The sequence below is a fragment of the Vespula vulgaris genome, chromosome 9, assembly GCF_905475345.1.
Source record: "Vespula vulgaris chromosome 9, iyVesVulg1.1, whole genome shotgun sequence".
NCBI classification, from domain to species: Eukaryota; Metazoa; Arthropoda; class Insecta; order Hymenoptera; family Vespidae; genus Vespula; species Vespula vulgaris.
The window spans coordinates 8,229,293-8,240,781 of NC_066594.1; the positions used below are offsets into that span (position 1 = coordinate 8,229,293).

An 11,489-nucleotide genomic window follows, 5' to 3' on the forward strand; every position below is an offset into this window, starting at 1 on the left:
ACTTTTTTTCGTCTTTAAACTCGCGCAAGATATAGACGGACCGATGACACGCGTTCTTTCGCACAGGTGCTCGTTGAACAGGGACTGGGCAAGTATTGCGATCCAGAATTCGTGAGGTACACGTCTCGCGAGATGCAAGAGGCTCTGGACATGACGCGAGAGGAGATGGATAGAGCGGCTCATCAGTTGCTTTTGCAAGAACGACGTAGTCAGTCGTTCAGGTATCACCAGCAGCAGCAACCGCAACAGCAGCAACCGCAACAGCAGCAACAGCCCGACATGGTCCAACAATGGAATCCCGCGTACCAGCAGCCGATCGGAATAGGCTATCAACCTTTACAGGAGCAACCGCCGAGTGGTACGCAGCGAACGTTCCATCATCAACCGAGCTACCATCGTCAAGGACAACAACAACAACAGCAACAGCAGCCACCCTCTTAGCGGCAGGAAGACGATCGCTCCGTAAAGAGAATTCCGTCTACGTAGCCTCGAGTTCGAACACTCCTTTCGGACCAGTCCAAGTCGCGAGCCGTTCGATCTTCCTCCGATCGAGAGAGAGAGAGAGAGAGAGAGAGGGGGAGAGAGAGCGAGAGAGAGTGAGGGAGAGAGAGCGAGAGAGAGAGACGGACAGACAGACAGGGCAAGAGGGAGAGAGAGAGAGAAAACAGAAAGAAACACTTCACCGATCATTTCACCCTCGTACGAGACGCGATCGTTGTGTACCACACTACCCAAAAAAGCCCCTTTTCTACTTTCCGAATATTTTTATCGATCGATCGACGAAAATCCACTTTTCTTCGGATTTCGACGGCACGGTCGATTTTCGAGGAAGCACAGAATAACGGATCGCGCGTTAGGTAATTACCAAACTTTTCTTTTCTTTTCTTATCGTTAAGCTAGCGAGAAGACGATAACAAGTCGGACGAAAACGCAAAATCATCCTTTTCCGTGGAAATGACGTTGCTTCGAGACGTGCAACGTTTCTCTATATATATATATATATGCATAACAAACGTTGATTTCGTCGTCCTTAATTTTCTCGGCACTCGAAGACTTGAAATCGATCGGCCGAGATCCGCGAACCTCGACGGACTTCCGTCCGAGAAGTGGAGGAAGAAGAGGAAGACGAATCTTCCTTTTTTCCTTTTTTCTCTTTCATTGATACCGTATAAATAGACCTATATATACGCACATATTCTTATTCTTATTCTTATTATTATTATTATTATTATTATCATTATTACTATTATTATTATCGTCATCCTCACCGTCATCGTCATCGTCATCACCATCATCGTCATAACTATTATTATTATTATTATTTTTATCGTCATCGCCATCACGTTATATTATCGCTATTATATTATTATCTACTACTAGTACCGTTATTATCGTTGGTTATTCGTAACTATTTTTCGTCCTCATCGATAGACGTTAAAGAAAAAAAAAAGTCACTCTTAAGGAAAATCGCTATTAGTACGGTTAAAGTCATTGTCGCTACTTGCACGATGGATTATTCTAGATGATATAACAAGTGCCTAAGTATCTAATAACTTCTTTCGGACCAGAGAAGACTTTTATCAACATAGACAAAGTACGACTATAATTGCGAATTATGACGAGTTACGAGCCGAGTATGTACACTACGATATTGTAACGCGATATAGATATTATTACTGTACATATATGTTGCGCGCGTATTAATGAGAATGCGCGGTACGATGAATGGCCGATAAAAAAACAGCCGCGAAATTCGATTAATAACGTATGATTGTAGGGAACGCGCGAGAGATTTTACACGAAAGAAGGATGGAACGTTCGTATTACGTATCTGAAGTGAAATTTCGACCCAAAACACACACACGCACACGCACACACACACTCGTACGCGCTCGAGCATACGAAGCCTTCTCTTATACACACGTATAGACTTCTAAACGGTCTTATTCGGCAAAAACGAAACGAACAAGAGGAAGAGGAAGAGGAAGAGGAGGAGGAGGAGGAGGAGGAGGAAGGAAAGAAGAAAAATTCTAATGGAGAAAAATATGGGCGCAAGGAGAAAAGATACATGGCAGATTTTTCAATGTAAATCGTTCAAAGATCCGCTCCCGTTTCCTCTGACGCACAAAGTTTACTCAGAAAATCGAAGAATTGCGATTGGTGTCCTAGAGCCATTGTTCTTGGTAGACGCGCAAGACGTTTTTTCTTCGATTTTTAAATATCCGATCACGTAATAATCACGTTAATCGTTTTATCGCGTCTACATCGCCGTTGCGCACATCTACGTACCGCTTAATTATCGCCGATGAAAAAGGAAAACGAGGAAGGAGAAGAAGAAAATCAAAAAAGAGGAGAAAGAGATCGAAGAGACGATGCGACGCGAGGTCGCATTCGATACTTTGTTTTAATGAAACCCATACGCAGGATCGACGTATTCACGTATTCGTATATAACGAACGCGCTAACACGCTCCATTTATTTTCATTGGCCCGACGATGAATAACGTCATGTACGTATGTATGTATGCGATCGAATCATCGAACATTTCGACACGACGATGGCGTAGCGATCGCCAACGAAATGGCGTTACTACTTCGTCATCGTTATGTCACATTCTCATCTCTCGACCGTTTCTTTTCACCTTAACAACGAAAATCTCATCGCATATAACGTGAAATTCTAATTAATCGCGAAACTTGGTTCATACTCACGTATTATGTACCGTCTATCTATCTATAGATACTATAAAAGATGTGAAACGTCGAGAAGCGACGACGTCGCGAATTCGAGGCGGATGGGAAAAAAAAACAAATGTTTATTCTAAATCTTTGCGATCGTTGGACCACTCAGACTCGCTTTAAAAATTCTGGACAATATCCTTTGGTGAATGTCGAAGCGATTCAATCCTGTCTAGTGCCTTTCGTAATTCTCCCTCTTCGGTTGTCCCATTAGCGCACACTCGACGTTAAACCTCTTTCTTTCTTTGGTTTCCGATCATACCGATATAATATTATGATGTCCAGAGGAGAGAACAGCTATTCTACGACGATCGAAGAGCGAGCAATATCGCGCGTCAGTCTCCACGATTCTCTTAACGGAACTAATCGCGGACCGAAAGGACCGATTAAAAAGTGATAACGAAAGTAAAAAAGAGGAACGAAGACGGATCGAAGTAGTCTAGGATGATCGCGAGCCATTGCTTATACATACATACGTATTATACACTTGATCTTTCGTATATCCGTTTTTTGAACGTCTTTCTAATAATCTCGTACTTGTCTATAACCGTCTTTTTATACCTAAACTATCTTAAAAAATGAACTTTATACAGAAAAGTAGATTACGCGCGCGACACGTTCTCTTAAACTTTCTAATAAAAATTCGTAATCGTCGATGTTTAGATAGCTGTCAACAAGATTTTTTACGTCGCCGATAGACACTGCGTTTTAAATGTGATAAAAATCAGACGCAGAGGAGGAACCCACGAGGAGAAGGAAGCGCGATACGAGCGTACGATCTCTTTTCTTTCGGTACTTTTTTTTTCTTTTTTTTTTTTGCTTTCCACCATTACCGACATTTCAATGTACGACAGAAGAATTACACAAATTAGTCGGAGGCACACTTTTGAAAGATCGCACAAATCACTCCGCGTTTTTCCAACGAATCGGACGAAACGCGTCGTATTTATCCTCTATTATTTAGATATTTTTGATACGACTAAAATATAATAGAATCGTCTTCTCGTGATTTCGCTAGAGAGAGAGAGAGAGAGAATGAATCGCGTCGTTGATCCGTTCGCTTAAAAAGAAAAAACGCTTGCCGACGGGAGAATCGTGGAGGACTTTTAAAAGAATGAAAGTTTTACACGTTTAGCAGGAACGAAAGAAAATTGGAAAGAATCGCTAAGGTGTCAGAGATTGTAATCGTCGTCGTTTTCTTTCTTGATTGAAACCCTTTGTCTTTTACGCGCAATTACAAAGTTCGACCGTACGATAACGTTTTTAAGAGCACAACATTACGAGATTGTATAACGCTAAAGCACGAGATATATAGGCGAGCAGTCTAGCGTGGACGATCGTCCGGATATTTTCGTGAAGAGATCGTAGAAGAAAGGTGATATAATCATTCGGCATCGATGCACACACACACACACACTTCTTCCTCGACGACATTGTCCTTAAACGTTCTCATCGTCGACACGAGAGACGTATGTCCTTATAGCGTAAAGAGTATGCGTGTGTATGTGTGTATTTACATATAGATATATGCACGCATCGTACACACATGTATATGTATAAGTTGTGTAAAGTTGCAATCAAAGTTTTACCAGGGCGTTCATATAAACGAGTCACTTTGATCGTTTCGAGATCGCTTAGAATATCGAGAAATCGTACGCAACCACCGAATCTTTCATCGTTCGAAAAGAAGAAAGCATGTGTGATCTTTTTCCCTTCACTCTCTCTCTCTCTCTCTCTCTCTCTCTCTCGCTCGCTCTCGCTCCCTCCTCTCTCTCCCTCCCCGTCTCTCATCCTCGTCTTTTTGATATAAAAGAAATATTTCTTGCGCACAGTTATTTGCTAACGAACGATGAATCATAAAAGTGTGCAGCTGTACGAAGTCGAATCTAGTTGACAAATTTCAATCGCCTATGAAAGAAAATAAGTTTTCTTAAGAGAAACGTATGAACGCCCTTTCCAACGATCGTTATCATTTTAGATAACGATCATTTTTAACGGCCGATCGTCAGACCACGTCGTTCAGTCCGAATCTCACGAAGAAAAAGAAAAAAGAGAAAAAAAAAAGAGAAAAAAACAAGCAAAAAAGAAAAAATAACGAAAAATAAGATAAGTAAGAAAAAGAAAGCGTAAACTCGACGATCGGCGGTGTAAACATATTTTCGTAAGAATTATTGTTATATAGAAACTTAGCGTTACGTACTGAACGAGACCCAGACCACTTTTCGGATTTAGCATGTAAATATTTAACTATCGTAACGTAATTTTTAGCGGATTCATTCGTTTCTTTGCTCCTTTCGAATCCGACGTCTCACTACCCGGATGGTGTTGCTCGATTGAAAAGAACGAATTATAAACTTACATTAGAGGAAATAACGATAAAAACACGTGATTGTGTAAAAGTGTCGTTTTTCGCCGACGTTCCTTACCAAACAAAATGGCGTCACCTAGCTCTCACCTCCGCGTCTCTTCGTTCGACGAGACCATCTCGGTAGCTCGCGATCGAGCAGATAATTGTCACTATTTTACGAAGATAGGAAGAAGGAGAACGCCTATGAAAGGGAGAAACCGTGCACGAGAGAACGACGAGCAAGAGCTTGCACGACTTCCCTCGTTGATCGATCGGCGATCCTTTGGCACCAGACACGCGACCGTTCTTCGCTCCAAATTTTCCTCGAGACGACGAGAAAAGCACGCACACACGCACTCGAAGACACCCGCAGAGAAAACTTTAACGACTATTTATCGCTTCTTTTCCTTTTCCGAGCGCCACGAAATATTCGAATCGTCGTAAATAAAATTGAATTTCGCGATTTCTCTTTGTTAATTCAACTTCCCGACGTTTCTACCTATATAACCTAGAAGCGAAGAAACGACGCACGCGATTGGTCGATCGTCGTCGCGCGAGCCAAGTGCGCCAAAGCTCTGCTCGTTTGAATCTTCGATCGGCAAGCGGAGAAATCGATATTCCTCTTGTTATTCCTTTGAATTTCAAGGGAAAGCGGTAGAAGCACGAGAGGGGGGAGAGGGGAGGGGGAGAAGGATCACGTATATTAGAAATCGAGATTCACTCTTCTTGTCGGTCGCTCGTCAAAAGTGACGATAAGTGCCACACACACACACACACACACACACACACACTCGATCATCGTTTTACTTTGTATTTTCGATTACGTTTGCGTGCGTGTAATTCTGTCCGAATTGCACGAACATTACAATAATAATAATGATGACGAATGAGAGACGAAAATACGAAGAGACCGAGTGGGCAGCATTTTGCTGACTAGAGAAAAACTAACACAGAAATTGTTGTTGTTGATGTTGTTGTCAAAAATGTGTCAAATTAAAATATAAGGATTTCAAACATCTTATGTTTGGATGATCGCAGATTAACCCTTTCCAAGAGATCGAGATTCGATGAAAAACATACTATATTTCGAAAAGAACCATCGTAGAGCGTTTCACGTGGAAAAATTATTGCGATGCGCTTTTTAAAATTTACTTTTTTTTATTTATAAAGTAATTGCCTCTTTTTTCAACTACGGTCGATCTAAACACTTTGTATTTTACATTACTTACACGATATTCGAATTGAGTTGGCGCAAGAAAAAAGAGAAGACGAACAAAAAAAGAAAATAAGAAAAGAACCAAACAACGTCCAAACGATTGATCTCGTCCGATTCTCCGTTCATAGGTTCCAATGATATCGCGATGCGCAAGAGAAATGTCAAACGGTGCAACGAGTTTTCTATGCACACGAACAGCATAAATTTGAACGAACAGAGAAACAAAAACTACAACGATTTCTATGCTGCGCACATGCGTGTATGTAGGTCCAAAGCAAGGCACCGGCATGTACATTGGCAGGAATTCAATAATATCTAACATTCATTCTCATCTTACGATTCGTATCAAGTGAAATTCCTACAATGGAAAATTGGAAATGACATAGAAAATGGTCGTAATTAAGAACGAATAAGTTACAAAGAAATTCATCTTAAGGAGAGTTAATATTATTTCATGACTTGTGCTGCTTTTTTCGCTTTGACGAGCTCCACGAGTTCCTATGGAAACAAAAAAAAGAAACAAAAATACAAGATATCGTTCATTAAACGTGCTGAAGTTACTTCGAAATGATATTGTTTCGAAACGTACCTTATACCTCCTCATGCATTCTTTTTTCGTTCTAGTTGGTATGCACGCCGCTATTTGATCCCACCTATCGGGCACCGTCGTCGGATAAGTTTTCAATGCTTGCTCGAGAAGTTTTTGCTCCGCAGGCGTCCAGGCTTGGGATTCCTTCTTGACGTCTTTCGCCTCGGTGGATATCCCGTTTGAAAGAGGATGATCCAAGCGTTCCGTGACGGCTGGCATCCTTTCTTCTATACCTTCTTTGGTTTTTTTCTCCGCGATAAAGTTATCGTAGGCATTTTTATTCGCTCTTTCCTTCAGGCTCGACTTGCTAAAGTCGGTAGATTGTAGATCTTTAGCTTTCGCCAAAACTTCCTTGGCGTCGCGCGTGATGCTGCTCGACGAGGTACTGTGCTGGTTGATAAAATTCGCTACTACCTCCCAACGTTGGTTCGTGCCAGCAGGGAACAAGTTGACGGCCTTTATCAAAAGTTGCAAATCATTTTCGCTCCACGGCGCGGTATGAGCCTTCACCTGTTTCTCAGGCGTATTACGCGCGTCGTTGTTCGTCATGGCGGCTCTACGTTCCGCTTCTATTTTCTGTTCCGTTTCTTCTACCAGATCGATGAACGCGCTCCTACCGCCGTTCTGTAGTTTCTTCATAGCTTCCTCCAACTGTACCAGTTTGAACAGTTCACAGATTTTCTCAACGCTTTCCATGTGCTTCAAACTTTCGGCCGAACTGTCGGCGAAGTAATTGTTGGACTTACAAAAGTCGCGCAGCGCCTTTCTCTCTTTCCTGAGCGCCTTCTTCTGTGCCTCCCTCTCCTGCTTCAACGCGTCCATCTTCGCACGTTCCTCGGATTCGCGTCTTTCCCTTTCTAATCTTTCCTTCTCGGCGGCGTCCCTGGCTATTCTCTCTTCTTCCTCTTGTCGAGCCTTCGCAGCCTCTTGTTTCGCCTTCTTCGCGGCTGTTTTCTTATTCTTGTCGTCCTGTTGGAATTTCTTTATTCTAGGGTCTACGTTATAAGCCATGTCGACTAGCGCACGTATTCTTGCCATTTCCTCCTTCTTTCGCTTTGCTCTCGTGGCTTTGTTCTTTTTCTCGATCCACTTGCGCATATCTCGGCTGAAACATCGTTCGTTGCTAGTATATGCGGCACGCGCGCACGGGAAAAGAAAACTTTGGACATACTTACTCTTGCCCGCTTTCCTTATCCTCCTCGTCGAGATACGAGTACTCGCGCCAAGAGTCGAAGTTGTACCAAAAGGAATAAAATTTTTCAACCTTATCTCTAGGCGTGTTCGGGCCGCCTAGGAGAGGTACCGGTTTTTTGGTGGACCATCTAGCGTTATCCTTGAACGCTTTTCCCATAATTTCATAAAAGTTATTTTTACACTCCTTCTCGTCCGGCAAGTCGTCGTTAAAATAAGGATCTATGCTGTCGTAACTACGTCTTTTCACAGAATTTCCAAGCGTCTCCCATGCACGAGTAATGCAGGTGAAGTAGTCATCGTCCGGTCGTATCTCCTCTCCCAATGCCTTACGCTTATCCGGATGATGTTTCAATATCTTCTGTTTATCTGTAATCCACGCGTTAGACATGCGTTTAATACAAATAACGCGTTGTTACGCGCATTACGGATATGCCAACGACGTAACACCTACGTTCCTGCATAGAGTATACTTTGAACTGTCTTTACGTACAAGCCCTTTTAATAATATCTTCAGTAGCCTTGTGCCTAAGTTTTCTCAAGCCTAACACCGCGTAATGGTCTTGATCTTTCCATTCCTTTGGATCCAACGATCTTAAATATTCCAGGTCGTCTTCGAATTCGTACTGAGACAAATCTTCCTCCTCGTCGGACGTTTCTGAAACTCTATCTGGTGCAAAGCAGCGATGGAAGTGCGCTTTCCAAGCTTGCGCGGTCGAATACAAAACCACTGGCCCTGCCGTTGATACCATTAGGTTGTCCGATGGATCTGCGTAATAACAATTGTTATGGTAAATGGAATAAACATTTACACGCGCTGGCAAAGTACATGGGTTAAGATCAGACGGCTTCGACCGTTAAGTTATTATTTACGGTGGCATTTATTTATCCATACGAATTACCCTTGACAACGGTCTACGTGACGATCGTTTTAACGCATTCTACTAAAATAATTGAATTAATAAATGAATAAATTTGTACAAAACGATGATACAAGGATTACATACAAAAGGATTTCCCATGTTCAAACGAGTTTTCTAGGTAAACCTAACCTCTCAAGGCCGGGGTCGAAGAAAAGATGACCGAAAATTCAATAACTCACCGGATCTAGAATTAAAAGCATTAGAATCATCATTTCCTGATCCATCCGTCATTATTACTTAACTACAGGATATTTCTCAAAGGAGCTAATATTAAAATTACTTTAAAGAGAAAGGACGATGCAAATGAAACTTTCAGGCTATGGACATTCTCGACGAAACGAGCGGTTCGCATTACGATTATGCGAAGTCCAATGGTACGAATACTCGTTAAGGCTGTTCACCACCTTTCGCTTCTGGCGTAGGCGACTCCAGCGACGCGTGCGGACAAAATATCAACTACAAAATAGGGAAACACTGTCGCCACTCTCCTATCGTATCGGTTATAAGCTTGTACAGGTCATATCCCTCTACAGGTTATAACCAGTAACGATCGAGTGCGAGGGAAATGTTTCTGTGTGGTAAAAACAATAATAAATCCGACGAGAGCAAAGAAAAAATCGAAATATATCGAATATTACTTGCGACGAAATACGTAACATATAAAATACAACACATGTAAGATAACAGCGATAACGATAGAAACTCGCTGACCCGTATCTTTAATTTCGAGATGTACGGATATTATGGGGAATGTAACTACGACAGAAAATACAGTATTTAACCTAAGAAGCGTAAATGAGAGTAAATACAGAAACAAAGAAATTAGAATTTTTCGGTGCGTTCCTCTAAGAATTACGTGCTATGAGAAATTATTCTACGTCTGCTAATCCGCGTACCGTCGTTTAAACGTTTCCTCGTCGTACACCCAATACGTTGTACGTTGTTTAAACAATTATAAAATCATCGCATGTAAGTACGTTGAATGTAGCCGTACGAAAAGAGAGCGCTTCTGCGTTAATTCTTCTCGCTGACATTTAAGGATCGACGGAAGCTGAAAGAAAATTGTGTTATGTACAACGCGTCTTAAGAGCTACGCGTACATTATTAACGGCGTGCATTATCGTACAAATATTTCCTCGTCGGACAACGAATATACCGTACGTTGTTTAAATAATTATAAAATCATCGCATCTATAAGTACGTTAAATGTAACCGTACGAAAAGAGAGCTCTTCGACGAGTAATCCTCGAAGGACGAATGGAAACTAACTCGCACGGTCGATCCAATGCCCTTCTTGTTGACATTAAACGATCGACGAAAGCTGAAAGAAAATCGTATTGTGTACAACGCGTCTTAAGAGCTACGCGTACATTATTAACGGCGTATATTATTGTTGAAATATTTCCGAGAACTCTCGGAATACGACGCGGTAATACTCGAACGATAATATACTCCGATAAACATCGTATAACTCTTAAGACGCGTCATGGATACAATACTTTTTTTTCAGCCTTCGACCGTGCGAGTCGTTACGTTAGTTTTCCTCCGTACTCCAAAGACCGCACATCTATATTATCTCGTCGTATATCGTTGTCATCAATCGTTTCGTATAAAAATGTACTTACTTTGTCTTCATCGTTGGACGATGAAAGTTTCGTCCCAAGATGACCGTTTCTATCGACGTTGAACGAAAGCGTACGTAATCGAAATGATATATTTAAGTTCGCAAGAGAGTGCTTAATCGTAACAAGAACTGTTTCGACACGGTCAACGAATAGTTCGTTTGCGTCGATGTTAGAAAGGGGCAACGACCGCGACTTAAAAATTTAATTCTATCAAGATATCAAATTTAATTATTTTATCCGACAATCTGAACATCGGTTCACGCACACGAACAAGGAAACAGTCGTCTACTTCGCGGAAACAAACCGCTCAAGCGTTCGTTCGAGAAGCAACGAGGGATCGTGCTTCTTCCCTTTTACCGCGTAGTTCAACGAGCGTCGCTATAGGAAACTTTTTTTCCTCGAAAAACGTCGAACGTAGCGTTTACGCCCCAACAGCGATTCCAAGCGTAATTCTTTGATGAATTTTGACCAACGAGATCTCGTTTCAAAGACGAAGGTTTAAGCGAGGAAACGACTTTCTCGAATTTTTGAAAGTTTAATTTTTACGCGTAAACTGTTCCGGAAGAGACAATTTTCTATACGTTTTTCAGAGAACGTAAAGCTTTCTCAAAAATTGGGAAAAACCATATTTCCGTCTAAACCTTCGCCTTTAAAACGAAAGCTTGCTCGTCAAAATCATTATAAAATCAGGGGCGATGAACGACCACAACCATTCTGAAAACATCGACGAACGTTTCTTCGTCATTCGATAAGATAATGTCTACTTATAGCTCTATTCTACATTAATTATGCTTCACGTATAAAAGTGAATCGTTGGACGAATGAAAGATAAGTCAAGGACGAAATGCTCGAAATACTAG

The 11,489-nt window shown here is 41.6% G+C and overlaps 2 protein-coding genes across 13 annotated transcripts in view; one reads left to right on the forward strand and one right to left on the reverse strand.

The window, feature by feature from the left end:
- LOC127066028 (muscle calcium channel subunit alpha-1) overlaps positions 1-6,106 on the forward strand; it is a 46,629-nt gene extending 40,523 nt beyond the window's left edge. For 5 of the 9 annotated variants that reach the window (XM_050999225.1, XM_050999222.1, XM_050999221.1 and 2 more), the window contains one exon: positions 67-6,106. In XM_050999225.1, the coding sequence (XP_050855182.1) occupies positions 67-441 (375 nt within the window). In that variant the 3' untranslated portion in view covers positions 442-6,106. The remainder of the gene's footprint in view (positions 1-66) is intronic. The other 4 variants (XR_007782259.1, XR_007782261.1, XR_007782260.1 and 1 more) reach the window with 4 other exon arrangements.
- Positions 4,442-11,384, reverse strand: LOC127066033 (dnaJ homolog subfamily C member 2). 4 transcript variants are annotated; one of them, XM_050999246.1, is made up of 5 exons: positions 10,630-11,384; positions 8,575-8,850; positions 8,066-8,450; positions 6,891-7,995; positions 4,442-6,799 (listed from the first exon to the last, which is right to left on the reverse strand). In XM_050999246.1, the coding sequence occupies exons 2-5, from the start codon at positions 8,831-8,833 to the stop codon at positions 6,749-6,751; spliced, it is 1,800 nt and encodes a 599-aa protein (XP_050855203.1). In that variant the 5' UTR covers positions 8,834-8,850; positions 10,630-11,384; the 3' UTR covers positions 4,442-6,748. The 4 variants fall into 4 exon arrangements, with proteins under 4 accessions (XP_050855203.1, XP_050855201.1, XP_050855202.1 ...); XM_050999244.1 differs by having other exon boundaries at positions 9,184-11,384; XM_050999245.1 differs by lacking the exon at positions 10,630-11,384 and adding an exon at positions 9,089-9,188.
- Between the last annotated feature and the right edge of the window lie 105 nt (positions 11,385-11,489).